Here is a 20168-nt window from a genome sequence, read left to right on the forward strand (position 1 = left end):
GTTTTGTCCCTTCAGGAGTATTAAAAGCATGGCTTGAAAATTAAGCAAAGCTTTCTCCCTCAACGGACTTGAAACGGCTCTCAAAAGTTTCATTTCTCCATTTGTGCTTTCAACGTTGCAAAAATATGCAGAGGGATCAGATGGAATACAGTGTCTGGGTACTTTATTTACCTTTCAGTGCGTTACCTGTGAAGTTCCCAGCTGAGCTCACAGAAGTGCTGGCGGAGGCGGGTGCAGCACGGGGAGGCGCCGCGGCTCACCCTGCTGCCCTGCACCCCGGCAGGGGCGATGCAGCGCCGCCAGCGCCGCGCAGCTTCCCGCACCTCAGCGCACGCCGAACAGATGGGAAAAACACGTGAGGCTGAGCAGCGCTTCTGTGCTTCCCGCGTGTGAAAGATACGGAGGGTTGTTTCGTCAGTTCAAAAACAACGTGTTTGAACGTTGCCTGGGCTATTGCGCTTTTTTTGCTTTGGAAAATACCCTGCGACATTTCTCCTTGGAAAACTCGCAGGAACATGAAAGGAGTAAGAGTTTGAAATTGGAGTAACAGAGATGAAGGGGTTTTTAAGAATCTTCGTTAAGAGCTCTAACCTGTTTACTTCTTATTCATAGAATTCAGCTCAAAAATCTTGCCAGAAGTTCTGTGGCAGATCCAGCACTCTGGCTTACAACAAGGGCAGGAGGAACCTCCTCTTGTACCAGGGATCCCCCGAGCCCGGGAAGGAGCCTCCTCCAAATTCAGACGCGCTGCTGCTCCCGGGGGGGTTTGTCTTTCCTCCCCAAGCCCCGTTTACTGCAGACGGGGTGGCTCAGAAAACCTCATGGGTGTGCTGCCTGTGATAGCAGAGGAGAAATGACTTCACTAAGAAGATGTTTCCGATCGCTCCGCTTAGCTCCAACCTTGGCGATCTCCGTGTCGGTCCCTGTCGGAACCGGGGGCAAGGGGCTGGCTCTGGCTGCGGGGCTGCCTCCCCGGGAACCGGCAGAGCCGAGGAGTGCCAGGAACAAACCGCGTCCCCAGGCCTGCCCCGAGTCACCCGGCTCCGCGCCACAGCCCTGGCAGCGGGGAAGCCCGTTGTGGGTGAGGAGTTCCCCAGACAACCGGCAAAATCTGTCCCGATCCTCACGAGGCCCCGGGCTTACCTGTACATGGAGAGCATCATTTTGCTTCTTCACATCTTAGGGGGAAAAGGACTTGCTACAAAAATTAACAAACATGGTATGAAATATACAATAGCCACCATTAACATCATATTTATTGTTATTTAGTTGCTCAGTAAAACATATACAGATATGTACAATATGCATGAATACAGAAGACTGCACTTTACATATTTAAAAAAAAGAAAGAAAAATAACACTCAATTTCATGAGCTATTGTCACAGTCTTCCAACCAAGCATTTAAGAAATGAATTTAACAAGAATCAAAAAAAAAAAAAAAAGGATTACAGGATTGCCTAACACACAGCAGAGTCAAGTTTTCATATTTTACATGTGCAATAACATTTTTCAGAAGAGTTTGCTATGCAGTACGGATTACCAGTGTTTTGAATTTTTTTTCTTTTCCATGAACCAAATTTAGTACAAAGAAATAACATCCTTTTGCTTAAGGCTGTTTTAAAGCTGTAATATTCTTGGGTAGTGAATAGTGATAAAGTTATAACTGCCGGAAATCACAGCCTGCAGTTTCATCAGTCAGAATCTATGAGCGGATGGACTCAAACCAACAATTTTAATAGAGAATTTCTAAGACAAAATTAGACTATTTCCTCCATTAGCCTTAAGCAATAAAGGAGAAACAATTCTATAAAAATGGGTTATGCTCTTACACACCATCCATTGAACAGCTGTGAATCTAGTAGTTGAGAAAACCTTACACTGCAGCTTAACAAAAATAATCAAAATTTACCAGTTTTGTTTCTGTCTGCATTCCCCACCCCCCCACGTCCTCCCGCCCTCCCAGCAGCCGGCCCGTCGCACTGACCTGCGCTTGCCTTACCCCTTCCCTCCCCGCGAAAGCTGTGAACGTTTTGCCTTCCTGGTGGTGCCTGGAAGCCCGACACTGCCCCTGGTTTGGGAAGGCCAGCCAGCCTCGGAGTGACCGCCTAGACATACAGTCTCTGAAACAGTTCCCTCAACGACCCAGATGACAGATTTCTGATGCTCATTCCCTTCCACCCTAACCACACAATGAAATCCTTACCTATTTGATGAAAGTCACCATAACTAAATAAAAATGAGTCTAAACCCTCTCTCACTGATGCTCTAACAACCGAGCTAGAATAGCAGAGAACTAGTAACCCTAGGGAAAAGTGATCTGGAGAAAATTCGCAAGAGTATTTAATAAATAAGGCCTATTCTTTCCTTTTTTTGGCAAAGAAATGTTTTATCACTCCTCCCAAGTTAAATGCAAGAGAGATTTTGCTCACTTTGCTACTACATTTTGACTTGAAGACCAAGCACAGTTTCTTTTAACAGCTACAAAGGGAGCCAGTGAGCTGGGCCAGGAGGTCGGTGTCAGCCAGGCTCCCCCTCACCTGGCACCTGGGGCACGGGGCTGCCTGCGAGAGCCGAAAACACCCGGCGAAGCCGCGATGCGGCTGCTGTTCACAATACACAGCAAAGATTGTGCACCTCTTAACGGCACACTCACCACGGTACAACGTCCCCCCTCGGAAGCCCTGTAGTACAAGCAGGGGCGAGTTCACCTTATTCTGGCTTTGCCCGGTCATTCGGGGAACACATAGCTCATAACATTTCACCCTCTGGGGCACCAGCTCACCGTCCGAAGGAAGCGAGCCTTGAGCCGTGCAGCTCAGCAACAAGGGCTGCGAGCAGAGCTCAGGCCCCGGGGACAGCTCAGCTCTGCCACCGACGTGCCTTTGACCCCGCTCGGGGTGACGCTGCCCGTGCCTCAGTTTCCCTCTCCACAATGAGTGCAACTTACCTCTTGTACAACAGGCTTTTACCTACAGCTCTCAAACACGCTTCAGCTGGAATTATTTTTATTCAGAAAATCAAATCATTTCAGTTCTTACCACATAGGGCTATGCTGGTATTTTACCTACGTTAAAAAATAATCAGTGCATTCAGTGTCAAATTAATGGAGAAGATGAGTACAATGAAATTACTGCAGGCAACACAAGCTTTGCGACAAAGCTCTAGCCTTCTGCATACGCTGTCAGTACCAAACACACCAGGTGATGAGCATGAAGTGATGCTTCTCCTGGTCAGTCACATATACCATTCCTGTTCTGATCTTTGGCAAAAAGCAAAGAAACCATAAAAGCGCGGGCTGGTCCTGGCATTGCTAACAGCTGCCCCGAGTAGAGCTCGCAACGTCTCCTTCTGCTCAGTTGATGATGTCACTTAAATTAAGCAAGATCGAATGGATAGGAGGTTAGCAAAGGGATTGCCTGTGACCATATTATTCAGCAAAGCTACATGGACAACAAGGCCCAGAAGCCAGGCAACCACTGTTTTTAACTCCTCGATACCTAAAAATCCCGTCCTGCCACTGCACCCACCTTGGGGCCAGGTGGGAGCAGCCCCAGCAACGGCTGCAGCTCCCCACCACTGCTGAGGACACGTCCCCTGGCTTCAGTACAGCCCGGCCCCCTCATTTCATGGCATTTAAAACTGTTGGGATTCCATTGGTTTTCAAGGAATTACTTCCACTTTCTGTTTCTATGAGCAAGTGAAAAAGCAAGTCCCAAGTGGATGAGAACAACTCCAGGAGCGACGCACAAACAGCAGAGAGCAAACCAGAAGAAAAGGGTGGGCAAGACCAACTGAGTCACCACCTTTCTACTTAAAGGAGGATTTCTCTTTAAAAGCGATGATCTGGGACGTCTGATGCAGCGTTCACTGAAAGGTCTCTTCCTGGTAGCACAGGGTGTGCATCCCTGACCTCAGGAAGCCTGAAAAACCTGTTCTCCTCAATGCAGCATGAAAAACCAAAAACAAAGAGGTAAGCCATGAGGGCTGCACTCTGGTACAGGAATGCCACCAGGCCATGAACTCTTCCTAAATTTTCATCTCTAAGTGCCCAGACACAGTATCCTGTGTCAGGGCATGTGTTTCACTGGGGTTACCCCAAGACCCACCCAGATGGAAGGGGCAGGAGCTGTGCCCCCCCCCACCCCCCCCAGACACAGACCCCCCTCAGCCCAGCAGCCCCCAGGTGCTCTGCTAGGCTGAATTTAAAGATAAATCACAAATTTGGGTGAACCGGGACTTAAAGAAAAGGCAAAGAGGCATCTTCAGAATGGGGGCTGACAATTATTATTCTACCAGGAGATACCTTCCTGGGGATGGTGATGTTTATTCAGGTAGCACACACACCTACAGAAGGTACGAAACATCCCATCCTTCTGTTCCAAACCAAGCAGGCATGAGGCAGCTCCACAGCCAATTGCTCCAGGATGGGCAAAAATCCTCATCCTCATGGCAGCTCCGGCTTCAGTAGAACAAAATATTGAAAATCAACGTTCAAAACTATCCAAATTTATCCAAAGTCAAGTCACTGACCAGACCCATAAGAGGAAATCAATCCATGCATGGTTAATAAGAGCACATTCAACTAACATTTCCAAACACTGTGAGTCTCTCTGAAGCCACGTATGACCAAGTGAGGATTTCAGACCACCCCGTGCCATTGGCATTTTAGGCAGAGTTTCCTCTCCATTGGTGTCTACTGAGAACATTACTTCAAAATAATTCAAGGCCCAGCACAATCATCGAAGATAAAATACAAAGCAGTCTTCAAACTCCTTCCCTTGAGGAGGGACACATTTTGTGAATTCATGACAGAAGTAAAAAGTAACCCTAGAGAGGCCGACCTTTATTTCACAGCTAAAACCTAAATCTCTGGTGATGTTATTAAGCTTCAGGGAGCAGAGGGAAGCGAGCTGGCCTGAGCAGGGTGGGACGGCTCACACCCCTGTACACAGAGGATACACAAATAATGGACAGCATTACGTAAAACCACAGGAGTGTCGGATCATCGTGTCAGTCATGTTTTTATCTGGTTTGCTTCCAACTTTCTTCTCAAACGAGTATTATCTATCACAAGCAGGAAAGTATGGTTTTCCTTTTATTGTGTGCATCCAGTAACTCTGCTCTTCAATGCGTGGCAAAAACGGGGCCTCAAATGAGTTCGGGGGGGGTCTAACGTGGGGTCTCCCTGCCCTGGCACATTAGGAAACACTGACCCGGGACGTACAGCCCCCTGCGCCCCCCTGTCTGGGCCATCCCCCAACCTGGGGCACCCTGCAGACAAGCGCACGGGACGCTGGAGCCCGCGTCTGACCGACAGCATCTTCCTTCAGCTATAAAGGGGCAAAAAATGGGCACTGGCAGCTGGCAGGGCTCTGGGGACAGTGGCCACAGCTGGCGGCGGGCCCAGCCCAGCCCAGCCCAGCCCACACAGGGGGGCTGCAACGGCTCGGGGGGCTGGTTCTCTCCAGCGGTGATAAAGTGGGAACCGTGGGAGCATCACCAGGAGCAGGAGGCTGCGGCCACACTGGGGAGCATCCCCCGCTCCTCCTCACGAGCACAGGGGGGAGCCTGGGCATTTGGTGGAGGAGATAATGACTCTTAATTATTAAGTAAACTTCCTGTTAGACTTATTTAGAAAAACTTCTCTCTACCTTCCCCGGCTGTGCCTGAACCAGCCCATTCATGACAGAGCCCCGTCTCTGGGCTTCACCAGGGTAAACACAGGAACCAGCGTCCTCGCCTCGCAGGGGGAGGCGGAGAGCAAGTGAGGCTGAACGTTATTAATAACAGAACATCATTTTCTCAGAAAGGGCAGGCTCGTTGCCTGAATATTCAACAGAGCATTAACTGTTTGGTTTGTACGTGACTGGCAAAAGCTGGGTGTCAATATAATATATAATATAATGATGACCATTTCACTTTAACCGGCGTTTATTCCTGAACTGCTGTTCTTCAGGATCACCATTGTAATAAGCACTGAACAAAGCAAAACAAAAAAGGAAAAACAAAGCAAATGAGGAAGAAAAGGAGGAGGAGGATCTTTGTCTTATTATGACATACGTGACTTGGACATACGCTGAGATGAAAAAGGAAAAGGCCTCATCTATAAATGTATGCCAAGGTTACAGAATAATGGGAAAAAGTGGTCTAGCAGGAAAATCTTAAGCAAAAGTGTGCTAACTGCAGAAGGGTTAACACTGGTAACATACTGTGGCAGAAGATTAAAAAAAAGTTGAGGTTTACTTTAAATTAACCCTTTCCAGTCCATATGCCACTAAGCAGGTACCAACCTAGAAAAATAGTCCACCTAGCAGTAGCGGCCCTTTGAAATTAAAAAGAGAAAAAAAATAATTTCTTTTGTTCAAGTCAGGGCGGCCACAAAAGTCCCAAATCTGTTGGAGATGTCCGAGTGCAGGGACCTCCACGTCGGCACCGCAGTCCGGCCCTTCGCCTCGCCCACGTCGTCCGTGCAGTGGACTGAGAGGCACTGCAGGTGGCTGCCCGTCTGCGCCGCCGCCGAGGTCTTGCTCGGGGGAAGGTCGTGGGCTGGAAAGGGTTCACAGAGAGAGCGTTAGGAGAACCGCGCAGTGCCACCCCACCGCCTCGTGCAGCACAACCCCAGCACCTGGCACGGCCCCGCGCCCCTGCCGCTGCGCCCCGGCTCCTGTGCCCGCCTCCGGCTCAGCTCCCTCTTCCCACCCCACCGAGCGCCTTGCCGGCTGATTTTTCACTGTGCCAGAAAAACACCAAAAACATTCTTCCACATGCACTTGTTTCACAGTAAACCATCAATTCGTCTGAATGCTGGGGATGTATACACGACTGACTATGTGTGTCCTGGGTTGCAGCACTCCCTGCGCACCCTCCGCTATCTGCAATCGATGAAACTTCCCCAAGAAGGAAACCAGCCCCGAACCCTCCGTGTCCTCCAGGTCATTCCCACTGTCCATCTCTTACAGGCACAGGCCTCCCTGGTCACCTCTTTTAATGAAGCACCACGATAACATATTTCTTAGAGTTTCTTCATTTTAGGACTTTGTATGATCTTTAGCTACCATTAGTTTCTGTTAATCACAGAAATGAAAGAATTTAACTGAAACATCCTAAACAATGTCCCAGGTCTTTTCCCTCTGGATTTTCCAGTTAATACAAAGACTTAACTAAAATTGTTCCTTCCAAACTATACTACCATGTACTCATGACTCATTCCCACTGTCACTTCATTATTTTTCCTCGCTTCCATTCTTAATACTTTCAAGTAATCTTCTCTGTTGCAAATGTATTTTTCTCATCTTCAAGATGTGCCTTGGTGCGTGTGCCCTCTCCCTGCCCGACACAGCCAGGGACATCTTTCTTTCATCACCTTACTCGTCTCTGAAATCAATCACCTCTTTAGTTCTTCACTGCTCTTAGTCAAATCACCAAAAAAAGCCCAAAGACAACCCCCCCCCAACTTTATCCCTCCCCCTGTAAATCCCCATGACCTTGGCAGCCCCTCCATGGGGTCCTTCCTTCTCAGAGACCCTCTGAAACACTGAGGCAGCGGCCGGCGTCCACCCCGGCAGGGCTGGGCAGCCCAGCGCAGGCTGGGGCTCGTCCCCCTCGCCCCAGGAGGAGCCAGCCCAGGACACAGAAAACCCTCTGGGAGCTGAGGCAGCCCCAGGAACACCCCAAACGTCGCTGCTTCGGCCAGGGAGGACGTCCGAGCCAATGGAGACAGCCCCCAACCCCGGAAGGAGGGCTTTTGTGGGATAAAAACAGTGAGCAAATAGAAGAAGGGTGCAAGGCAAGACAAAAAAGCCAACAACATCCTGACAGGCAGCCTGCAGTTCCCCTCATCCACCATTTCGTTCACGTTCACCCAGCAGAGGTAAGAGCAGAGCCGCTGCAGCACTAGCAAACGCAGGGACCGTAATTTCTCTGATAGACCCTGGGACTTCCCATGGCGCAGGGCTGCGGGTGATGCAGCAGCGTGCCAAATATGCCAGAAAATGGCTGTGAATGTTTAACCTCCTTAAGAGCGTCCTTCACACCGTCTTCCTCATGCCCCACAAAGCTGAGCGGGGCGGGTTTACCACACTGCATGGAGCAAGTTGTATTTGTTTCACTTAACCAGCCACTACAGACACAAAACAGGAACTGAAAAGCCTGTTACACAATCACAGCGGTATTAAAAAATAATCTTAAACTAGTCTGGAAGTCCCTGGTTTAAACTGGAAAATGCTTTTAATGCTCGATTATGGGATGCTCGTATTCAAAACAGTATCAACACCATACAGAGAAACTAATTAGAACCTGGGGACAGGATACTATAAGCAATGGGAGAAGGAAGGGGCTCCCGAGCAGTGTGCTGCCTGCTCAGCCACATGCTGCATTAGTGCAACCATGTGCAAAATCAACACAAAGCCGCATTACACACCTCAGCCCAGCGCAGCCGCTGCTCCAGTAAAGAATCCAACACTGGCAGGTCAAAGACGCTCACGTTCTCTGAACTCCAAAGTGGATTACAGTCGCCTGTAGTTGGCGTTAGGCTTTTTCAGTCAGTTTTGATAAATAAGCAGCACCGAGGAGCTGAGCTGAAGCACAGAGTTGGCCGTGTAATACCCAAACGCAGAGTTCTGGCAGGCAGAGGCGGCGTTAGCACAGCCTGGCTTTGCTCCGTCGCGGGGAGCTTTTACTCTTCCCTCTGTCCCCCCCGAGCCCCATCACACCCCAGCCCCTCTCCCTCCCCTGCACAGTCTGCGCCTGCCTCTGCAGAGTAACAGCGGTTTTACCTCCCCGGGGGAGCGTTTCCACCTCGGCCCTCGACACGAGGGACACATCTGCACTGCAGAGCTGGTCACACAGGGCAGGGAACGGTACAGGCGGCGCCACCGACACTGGGCTACTGGCTGCGGTAGCGCCGACCAGTGAATCCCAAGCTGACATCGTGGTGCCACTTCAGGAAAATCACAGGGCAAAAAAAAAGACTCCCTGAATAAACACTATTTGATGAAGTGTTCAATTTAAACTTACTATCCTAAATGCAAATATACCTGAGTAACTTTTGGTTTATAAGATATTTAAAACTCAGATGGGATTGTGCAGAGAATTGAGAAAGGGAAACGTTTTTCTTATTTGTACTTGTTCACATCCCTTACAATGCACACAGTACCCAGTATTTTTTATTCTTAGGTCTCCCTGAATGTACAGGACATGCTGGTCTCGGTACCGGAAAAGCCAGCGCCTTGAGATTAGTCTTTGTGACAGCAGCTTTCTTCCTCTGCTGCAGAGAAAGAGGAAAAAGTCCCACTGCTGATCTGCTGTCAGGAGGGGCCCAGGGATCTCGGCGGTGTTTCTGCAAGGAGCGTTCGCTGCAGGGCCCCAGGAGAGCAGCCGCTTGGCCGAGGACACCGACAGAAGCGGCAGAGACAGCGCATCCCCAGAGCGGGACACGGCGCCTGGCCGGAGCAGAGCTGGGGCTCCGCTGTGCCGGCACCGACGTCTGCATTGGCCGTGCAGACACCACCGACACCAGCCGGGACCAGGTCCTCCACCAACGATTAAGTGAGGACGTTCATACACCACAAGCATCTAAAGAATGAAAAATCAGGCTTAGTTGCTTGTAAATCAGCAAATTCCTTCTAAAACGTTTGCTGTGGATAAAATTCATAAACAAGCACCTGACAAAGGAATCGATGCAAAATCTATCCCGGAGTGATGAACAGGATTTTTTGGCCTCAGAGGAAAACCCAAGTAAACAAGGTGAGCAGAAGCTGATCCTGAGTTTGCCACTGTCCACAGGATGCCTAACCCAACACCGCCGTGTGGGAGCTCAAGCTCCCTTGGTCTATTGTTAAAGAGCACAGAAAATGATACATTCAAATCCAAAACAAAAAGAGGATGAGAGCTTGCAGTAAGGCCTGCATTGGCACAAGTGTTCTCAAAGCCAATCTGGAGGGAAATATTCAGTGCAATTTACTTTTTCCCAATGTTTCTGCCTTGACAAAGCTATGCTGCTTTTCTGAAAAAACCCTTTGTATTAAAAAACTAAAGTTGTGCTAATCCACCTGATGAGAGTTACGTTCTTAAGCACGCGGTACAGCCTGGTGCTCGCCCAAAACAGTCACACTCTCCCAGCAGACCTGTTTCACCAGCCTTCCTCGCTGTCCCTCTGCCTCCTTCAAACCAGCAGCGCCCCAGCACCTGCCTCCCACAGCGCACGCAGTCCTGGGGTATTGTTAGTAGAGACTGATGGGGCTCAGCAGGTTAAAATTAGTCAGGTAATGCAAGATGGTATCATCACGTCAGTGCCTCACAGTTGCCAAGTTTCAGATAAATCACTGTCAGTCATGAAGTACGCCTAATTGAAAGCAAGGAATTTTCAAACAAATTATGTTTAAACTGCACAACTGCCTCTATTAGCAACTACTGCAAGAAATTTGTAAGTGTTATTAATAAAAGCAACACCCTTCTAATAAGAGCCGTCCTCCATACCCAAGGTCTCGAGACGGTCTGGGTGGAGACTTCCTCTCCAAACTGAAGGACATGACACAACAGAACCTGGGACAGATGCAAGTAAAAGTACCCGAATCGCAGGACAGCGTGTGCCGCCTGCAAACGGCAAACACTGAAGTAGAGATAAGAGATAAAATATCCTGTGTAAGCACAGAGTGTGTTCACATGGAGGGCACGAAACTCAAAGCGATAAAGTGACCAAAGACCAAAAGGAGTCTGGAAATGGCTCAGCTGTGACAGTGTCCTCACCCCAAAAGCTGCCATTAGCACACATCCTGGCCGCCACAGCCTCCGCCACCCCCGCGTGTGCTGGCGGGTGTTGGGGGGGAGGACACTCACCTGCAGAGCAAAAGCCACCGCACTGCCCCTGACCGCGGGGGCTCCCCCGCCCAGCGCACCCAGCACCCATCCCTCAGCAGCACCCGAGTCGTGGGGGTCCCAAAAGCCAGCGACTGCACGGAGCGAGCTCAGCTTTCCAGCACAGGAAACTGTTTCTGCCTTTTACCCTGATGATAATGGCCCATCCTACCACCATCCTGCCAGAGCAGCAACCCACACTCCCTAGTTCAGAGGAAGATAAAGGCGAGGAAAACCCAGCACCGTGTACCCCAGCCCACTGCGCAAAACTGCTCACGGCAGAGAAAACTCCTGCAGTAATCGCTGAATGCCCTGGAAGTTAACGTGAGGTTCAATTAATATTATGAGCTCAGTTTGCACACAGGCACTTCCAAGAGCCAGCCACAACATCTGGAAGAGCTGGGTGGCTATGGCAAAGAAATATTTGCAAACATTCATTGGAACATGAAAGTGAATTAAGTCCGTCCACTTTCACAGCCCTTACATGCTTCTGTTCAGCCAATATTCCAGCAAGTTTGTTTATTGCAGTTCAAACTGTATGTTTTAGGTAAATATTTCAAAGTATTCTCTGAATAGTTTGCTAACATTCATCCGTTACAACAACAAACAAAAGCAATGGTAAGGATTGTCTCGAGCAGTCGGGACAAGAACGCCAGGCTGCTCTCCTTTACGGCGGCAGATGCACACACAGACAGCTTCACATTCCCAAAAGACTAACAAAGCTTTTTTTTTTTTTTTTAAAATGAATAATACTAAAGTTTGCTTTTAGGTAAAAGCTACACATCAAGCTTTTGAGCAGGCTTCACCCACACAAACACATTTCAATCGTTATGTCCCAAGCAAACAAGCGAACAGACAGAAGCAGAGGCCGGGAAAGACTCACCCAGGCTTCCTCCCATGCCCCGCGTCCTCTACTCTGGCCTCGCGCGTTTAGGAAGCGGCTCTTTCGTTCTGCTCTACTTTGCAAAGCCATGCATGCCTTCAGAAAATGAAAGGTCGCTGTTTGTTTGTTTACACAACACTCATGGCAGCGTGGTGACTACCACAGGAGCCTGGCCAGAAGACTTGGTAGCCCGCAGCTGGGAGACAGGGAGCAGACGAGGAGTTCTGCTCCACCAAAAAATTCAATAGGCACTCTACAGACTGCTTTTTCACATCAGCTCAGGAAAAACACATTTCTCCCTAGTGAGATTAGATCCTGACACTCTCCTCACTCCCGAAGACACCATGTATACACACTTCCAATCCCTCCAGCTTCCTTCTCACTCCCTCTTTTTCCTTAGCCCACGTTAAGCTGCTATGTAAAGCCTCTTCCCTCATGTAGCATCGTCTTACGCATTTTTTAAAAATAAACATGTTCTCTTAACTGTGACAACCCCACCAAGCACTAAGCAAACCCAGATGTGTCCCAATTTTTAGGCAAGCTAATCCCATTAAAATGAGTTCACCTGCAATGCTAGCACACATGACGTGCATCATCTCATGAGAGATTAATTGGGGGAGGGATGGTGTGTAGTCAAGGCAACCGTGGATGCTACACAGGCACCGGGAGTTTATGCTGCTCTTCAGGTGCTGCTCATGCCATCCCTCTCATTTTTGCCCAAACCACCACCAACAAAAGGAGCGGGCGGCAGTGACAAGCAGGAGAGTGCAGTCACAGTCTGGTAGGGGTCTGGTTGGGAATGGGTTCCACCCCACATTTCAGCGTTCCTGCGAGATTGAAGTGACAAACAGGAGGTGAAGATCCCTGGAATGGCTCCTTGCCCCAGGGCTTGTCCCTTACACTTCCTCACCGGCTCTGACAAAGCCCCACTGCCCAGGGTCCGGCCGCCCGGCACAGCACGGCCCCGCCACCGCCGCCCTCGATGGCCAGCCGAGCGTGAAGGCCCTGGATTGCTACTGATCTTGTTAAGGCTAACTCAGAGGATTTGGCCAAAACCACTATATTCCCTGATCAGAGATCAGTTTCCCCTCTACCATCTGATAACCACCCTTACAGGATGCGTTAATAGGCTTCTGTTCACTCTGCGCCCGTTAAGCAGAGGCCAAGCTACAATAAGAGGGAATAGATTTGAGTAATGATCTCTTATGAGGCAGCAAACCTACATATAGTGTTTAAAATTATTCCCTTAGGACAAGATGTTTTTCACCAAATCTCCCACATGACAGTTTGACATATTGGTTCAGGCACATAGCTCTGCATTTGTATACAGTATGGAATCATCTTTTTCAGTTTTCAAGAAAAATAAGGTCTGAAAACATTTCATGTTTCCCTGCACACTGGACCTAGTCTCCACGGATTAATTTACTCCTAAAATTGTATTTTTAAACACAACCAGTTCAGTTGTGTGGATAAACAAATGAGCCATCTCCTCCCACACCGCTGTAGCGCTGACAAAATCCTGGACAAAGGCATTTTCTTGACCCCAGTACAAGCACATGTTTTGCATTTGTTTATAAACACAAACATGGCACCTGCCACCCACTTTCTCCATGAACTTGCACCACTTTCAGTCTTTGTCACCTCCAGCAACCTGTACCCCACTTTGGACTGGATCTGTTCTTCTATTTTATGCCAGGGGGCAAAGGCTGCCTCTGGCTTTGGACCCTGCAGCACCAAGCCCCATCTGCTCCATTGCTGAAACCTTCCTCTACTCTCATTTTACTCCTTCATTTACCTGCACAATTTTTAAAGCCCCTAGGATACATAAAGGTGCTACCCCCCCCAACATGAACAAAATTAAAGGATGTTAAGAAGAGTTTGTGGTTAAGATGAACAGCTGATGCCAAGGACTTGTGATAACGAGCACAGCTGAAACAGGGACCCGGCCATTCTCCTCTTTGCTGACCAGGAGCGCTGTGCAGATACCCCAACTCCAGGGTATCAGCCACATCTCATCGTTAACGTTTTAAGAAGTCATTTGGCCTGGTCAGTCCACAGATGTACTGCTGAGACCCAGCCAGCTGAGCTGCACTGCGGAAGCCGTTCTCACAAAGGAGGGAAGGCTCGAGTCAAAAACGTGTGCAGGGCACTGAGCGCTGTCCCACATCACCAATATATCCTGCGAACCAGGATTAAAGCGTTTGACTTTGCTGCATCTAACCAAGACACACTCACCTGAAGGCAAGGCATGGCCCGGCCCAGCACGGCCCGGCCCAGCCGTCCCCGCTCGCTCGCGGCCCACCCACCCTCAACGCTGAGAGCTGCCCACCCCGCCAGCAGCCCATCAGCTCTGGCAACGTCCTCTGACCCTCAAAGCCTCTTCCCCCACAGACAGCGTGATTAACTGGAGGTGCCTGCAACTCTAAAGGGAGCATAGATCAGCCCATGCTGCAAAGATGTTTATTTTGCTTTTGGTGGTCTCAGAGCTGGCACGGCACTCCATCGGTGCTCGCTGCTCGCACAGAATTTAGATAACAGGAGACAGAGAGTGCTTGCTGCGAATACATATTCTTCTTTTTTCTCCCTTGACCTCTTTTCGTGTTCCTGTTTTCACCGGGAGCAATGGAAGGATGTGCACACCACGACAGGGAGGCTGCCCAAACCCACGGCAGCGTTAAGGGTTTGCTGTTAGGGCTGTAGGGTTACAGTCAGACTGCAGCGTCCTACCTTGCAGCGCCAGCACCGACCCGGGGCGGGTATCACTTGAGGACAAACTCAGACTGTTAGCCACATGCCGGTGTCTGAAGAAACTGGTGTAAACACCATTAAGCAGGAAAAATGCTAACCCTATCAGTGGAAGAGTTGGCAGTCATCTCACACCTCGCATGACCTTGAAGACGCAGAATGAACGACGTGTGGATGAGGAGAGTGCCATCGCTGCTTCACAAAACGCGTTTCCTCTGCCCTGCCGGGAGGAGACAAGAAAGGGGAACACACAGTTCCCCACTTCACTGCCCACTGCCCAGCAGGAGAGCAGCACATCCATGGCTCTGCAGGGAAGTGTGAAACTGCCTACACTCTGGAAGCTGCTGTTAAATTACTGCTTTCCAGCTCTGTGACTCTCTGAGAAGAAATAGGAGCCCCGTGTCCGAGGGGGAAGCCCCATACCTTGGGACAGCACCAGCTCCTGTGCCCTGCCAGACAGCCATGGGGACAACGGACTGTTTTTAACTCATATCCTTCCTCTCTTTTGGCTACTTCCAGTTCCTCTTTTCAGTTTAACCCATCAACTCTTAGGCCAGCTTTACTGCGAAATACGCAAACCGCAGAGGGGAGTTCTGCCTGTCCCCCTTGCAAAGAGGCCGATGTCGGAGTTTTGGTTCTCACATAATAAAAGATGGTTCCTGCAAACCAGGTCCCATCATGACTACAGTGCTCTAGTGCTGTTTTCTGCTAGCCTGGTCCTGCCTTGCCCCATGTAGGCAAACCACAGCTTGTGTGTAACAGCCACTGAAAGCTGAGTTACTGACAGCCAAACTTTCAACCATGGTCTAAGCCAACCCAACCCAACCCAACCGCACAGCTCTGAACTGCCGGCTGGGCTCCCCAGTGCCATCACCAACACCGTGCTCTCCTAAGCTCTGAACAGTACAAGAAGCTACAACCCTGCCCAAGTGAGGAAAACTGACCTTAAAAGTCAAACCAAACAAACTGCCACCAACAGTCAAACCATTTCTGGATGTTTCCAAGGGAAAACAAACAGGAGTCTGGCAACTGCAGCCCATCCCAGCAGAGCCAACTCAATGCTCCTGATGTTCATATGCTGCCACCCGAGACCAGTGAATCCTCTGGGAGCTCTGAGTTATCTTCCAGGGACTGTCCTTCTCCCCCCACAAAAAAAATGAGCACTTCTGCTCATCTTGGAAAGGAGCTAACTGCTAAATCCCGCCCGCCAGCTCCATCAGATTTACACTCAGAGAGCATTGGGAAGAAGGCTGCAAACGGCTTCTCCTAACGCTCCCTCCAAAGGAGTGCAGCTGTCTCAGCCATGCCCCCACCTCTGCACCCAGCACCCATTGTGAAAAGGAGAACTCCTCGGTCGGAGTGAATATTGGCTGACTGATCCCCTGTTTTCTCTGCTGTTGGTGTACATCGCTCACTTGCACTAACTAAATGCTTTGACCCTATTTTCACCGAGGGTAACAACCCACACATCCATGATGAGTAAGGAAATGCTGCTTTTTGCACCCAATACTTTCAAATTTATTTCATATGTACGCAAATTATCACATGGCAGCTTTACGCACAACTCCAGCCCATGTGAAATCCATCTCTCAACAGCCATTATGTGCAAGCAAGTAAAAGGTTTTTCATAAAATCCAAAGTGGAATTTTCTGCCTGCACAGAAGTCATATGAAATTGTTCAATACACCCTCATTTAACTAAAACCAGTTCCTGGACACCGTCTAGAATTATTTCAGGACAGGCCAAAATTGAAAAAAGACACAACTTAAATGTTCTGCATTAAACTGCCACCTAGTCATTTACCAAGGAGCTACGCCGATCAACGGTGACTACTGCCTGCGTGGGACCGCCTCGCCGACCTGCCCTCTCCCGCTGGCACCACACAAGTGTCACCACAGGTCCACGCTCCTGAGAGCTGCCTTCACAGACTGTGTCCCAGGCTACCGGGTTTTATCGATCCCTGAGTTGGTTTTCCCCATTATGATGGAACCTTTTAATGCGTGCTAAATACTGAAAAATGGCTCAAGCTGGTCAGCCGCTGCACCATCACCACCAGCTTGACTCTTCGCCAGGGGATGGGGCCCAACAGAGCAATATTTACTTGAGCCATCAATTCATTCCATAACCCGTCGTATCATTTTAGTAGGTTTTGCTGCCACTCATTTCTTCTTGAGGACACACAGGTCAAAAGTCCCAGCATCACCTTCAGCCTAATGCAAGTTTCAGCGTGCTGAGCAGGCCTCCAAAAATAGCATGAAAATGCCCACTCACACTGGCAAGGGAAGTGGGTGTATTAATGGGGTTTGTAAAGGCAATGAATAGATGGTGATTATGCGCAGAGTGCAACAGAGGAGGAAACATGTAAATTCCAGCTTTCGCTAGTCAGATTTGTGCAAGAGCTTCTACATAATTGCTGGGGAAAAAATAGAAATGACAACAATAAGTAGGATATTTAAGCCCTGCATATTATACATGGAAATCTCTATTTTCCTTAAATGAAGTGAAAACAGAATGAAAGAAGAAGATTCCCTCCAAAGAACTTTGTTTGTGGTCGCTTAGTTTCAGGATGCAAATTAAATGAGTACTTGTTAGCCAAGTGTAAAAAAGGGAGTTTGTCTCTGAAATATTATCAGTCTCTTGTGAGGCGAAGGCTTGAATACAGCTGGCCAAAGAATTTCATGTGTTTAGTCGCCTTGTTCCCAAAGAAATCAACAGGAGCTGTGTGCTCATATCCCCGAGCCAGATCTGCACCCAGCTTGACTGCCAGGGCCGGGGATCGAGGGTGCTCCGGCTGCCCACCCCTCCGTCCCCCCGGCTCCCCGCAGCTCTCCCTGCAGCTCCGGGAGGTGCCTCTGTCCAATCTATAACTCACAGTTACGAGACCGTAACACAAAACTGCCGCAGGCAAAGTCAATCTCTCCCAGGGGCCTCACGCATCTGAGGCACTTGCACACCAAGAAATGGTGATCACGTGCATTAATGCTCTGGGTTAAACCACGCGAGTTCAAGGATATTCGTGAAAATACAACTGGAGTTTACCAAAGGCTAACAGTAAGTGAGCAGGAACAGCATCCAGGAGCTTTAGGTCTTTTATCCCATTTATTTGTAGCATTACCTTGAAATACATCCCATTCCTCTTTAGTACACCTCCAGCTGCAGTTTGCTGTCTCAGAAGTAGCAGCTTATATGAGGGGACCTTGGGAAACAACCTCTGAAATCAAAAGGAGCTCGAACAATTTCACTGCTCACAGAGCAAGAGAAAAGCAAAAGCAGAGACCCCAGAACAAAGCTGGGTCTCATCAAGGCACCCGCAAAGACGCGGTCAGAGACAGACACCCCTCGGCCTGCTCTGTGCTGAGGAGCACAGAAAGCAGAGGCACGACGCTCCAGAAACAATGGTTTAAAATCCCAGTTTGTGAGTCCCCAGTAATTCATGTCTGAAGAGTCTACGAAACACAGAATTGTCAGGAAGCCTGAGCTTGTTAAAGAAGGGTCAAAATCTCTGCTAAAAAACATTTAAGTGTTTGCAAATCAGACTGATACCTGATGCTATCAACCCAAAATGCACTTTCTGGGTAAATTCTTGCTAGGTCTTTTCTGCTATAGAAAAATCCCAAATTCTGGTATACCCCAAATTTTGTTTTGGCTACAGAAAGAGATGGAAATGTTGCTGCCATATAATGGATTTGGTACATTCAGAAACATCCCATAAAGCAGCAGAAAGGTATGGTGATTCAGCTGGGGGTCATAAATCTGACGGAGGACCAGGGTTAGTTTGAACAGTGTGTTTTAAAATTAAATCTATCTGAAGGAAAAGAAAAAAGATCATCAGATAGAAGAAATATGCAACCATGTGACGGAAGAATGGCAGCAAGGGAAATTCACCTTAAAAAAAACCACACAAAGAAACCTGGCTTCCTTAGGTACATCTGTAAGTGCCACTATTAGGATAAGAAAAATATAAGCTCATCTTTTTCTTCCAATTGTCACATCACTGTGGAGAGTCTTCACGAAATTCTCAGAATAGCAACGAATCAGGAGCAAACAGCTGTTCAAGCAAGAATGTCACGGGTAGTCAGACTTTCACTGCCTCAACAAAAAATTAACTCTAAAGTTTCACAGGTCAGTAAATCAACAAAATGGGCCAGCACAACACAGGCCGGACAGTCTCATCTTCAAACCCAAAGCTGAAATATGGGCCCGTGTTCCCTTTCTAGCCATATGCTCATGTGATTTATGACCACAACAATCTCAACACCCCTGGAAAATGAAAAAATGGCAACGAGCCCACCCCACCATGCTGGCGGCCATGTGGGCTCTGCCCTGCGGCACACGGTGAGGGGACGCCCTGAAGCACCGGCCCCCCCCGGCAAGGGCAGGGCAGCGGGGAGAGGGCCAGGGCCAAGCAGCACCTGAGTGCCAGCACAGGGGAGCAGAGCGTGTCGCTGGGGACCTCGCCCATGGGAGGTGGCAGCTCATTCCCGTCCCACACGCAACTGCGCTGCCCTGGCTTGGTCCGTCAGTGCAGGGCACGGTCAGGTCCCTTTGGCCTCGCCTAAGTTATGACACAGAAGTGTGCTACGGCACATCCATCACCCCTATACAAAGCACGTAGCACAGAATATTGTTGCAGGGCTGAGCTGATTAGGCAACAGCTAAACAACCTTCCATGCACGTGGTCTGCAAGACCTTTAAAGCTTATGGACATGTCCATAAAATCAGAAAAAAGCAGCGAGACTGAAACCCTTTTGTGAAAGGACTTTGTTTGCAAACACAACCCCAACACTCACGGGGTGACTGCCACCCCGCGCCCCCACCCCTCCTGCCCCTGCAGAGGCCCGTTCGCAAAACGCGTGCAAGTCCCACACAAACACCTCACTACCGAAATAAAGCCAAATACAAAGAAGCTACCATGCAACAGCGTAAGGATTACCTTGTAACCTCCGCCTGCCGCTGGCCCAAGCAGGGCACTGTTTGCACTCTGAGCTCTGTCAAACTGGGCAAGACTTGGCCCTTCAGAACACACTTCACTACCACAACACAAATGCAAAGGTGGCACCGAACAAAATCCTCCACCCCACCACTGAATCGTGCCTTTCACTCGCACAGGCGGGGCGAGATGCAGGTAGAACAACTTGAGTCATGCAGCCAAAACCCTCACTAACCCCCCGCTACCACTGCAGCATCAGCCAGGGCTGCTGCACGTGTCAGCCACTGCCCTACACGCACCTGAAAGCCTGTGAGATACCCAGTCAATTGGCCCAATGTCAAAACTGGTTATTCTGCAGGCAGGGGCATTCAGACTGCTCTTTCGGTACCCTCTGAGTGGCAAACCCCGAGCCACGCCTCTGCTCAAAAATGTGTCTCCAAAGAGCAGCATCGTGCCCTTCGTGGATGAACATTTTGTTTACTGGCCAACACTCTGAGAAACACAGGGATCCATAACAGCGTGGCAACACATGATGCTATCCCTGTCCTTCGCAGAGGTTTGGATCCACACAGCCTCGTCCTCCAGTGGCAGAGCTGCCAAGGCCGGGGAAGTGTTGGGGCTGCCGGGCTCAGATAAGGGGGTGAGTGAAACGGGAGCAGGAGCGCCCGTCACCATCGGGGCCGCAAGGATACGTGCACGAACGGAGACTGAACTCAGCGTCTTCACACACCCACCTTGCCCCCAGTCCTCCAGGT

The 20168-nt window shown here is 49.5% G+C and overlaps 1 protein-coding gene across 1 annotated transcript in view; it reads right to left on the bottom strand.

Annotated features, from left to right (window-relative positions):
- Window positions 1-1238: 1238 nt before the first annotated feature.
- The window catches only part of MN1 (MN1 proto-oncogene, transcriptional regulator), a 40037-nt gene continuing 21107 nt past the window's right edge, over window positions 1239-20168 (bottom strand). The window contains exon 2 of the mRNA XM_074886959.1: window positions 1239-6547. Within this exon, the coding sequence (XP_074743060.1) occupies window positions 6363-6547 (185 nt within the window). The 3' untranslated portion in view covers window positions 1239-6362. The remainder of the gene's footprint in view (window positions 6548-20168) is intronic.

Source organism: Strix uralensis, chromosome 17, assembly GCF_047716275.1.
Source record: "Strix uralensis isolate ZFMK-TIS-50842 chromosome 17, bStrUra1, whole genome shotgun sequence".
Taxonomy (NCBI): Eukaryota; Metazoa; Chordata; class Aves; order Strigiformes; family Strigidae; genus Strix; species Strix uralensis.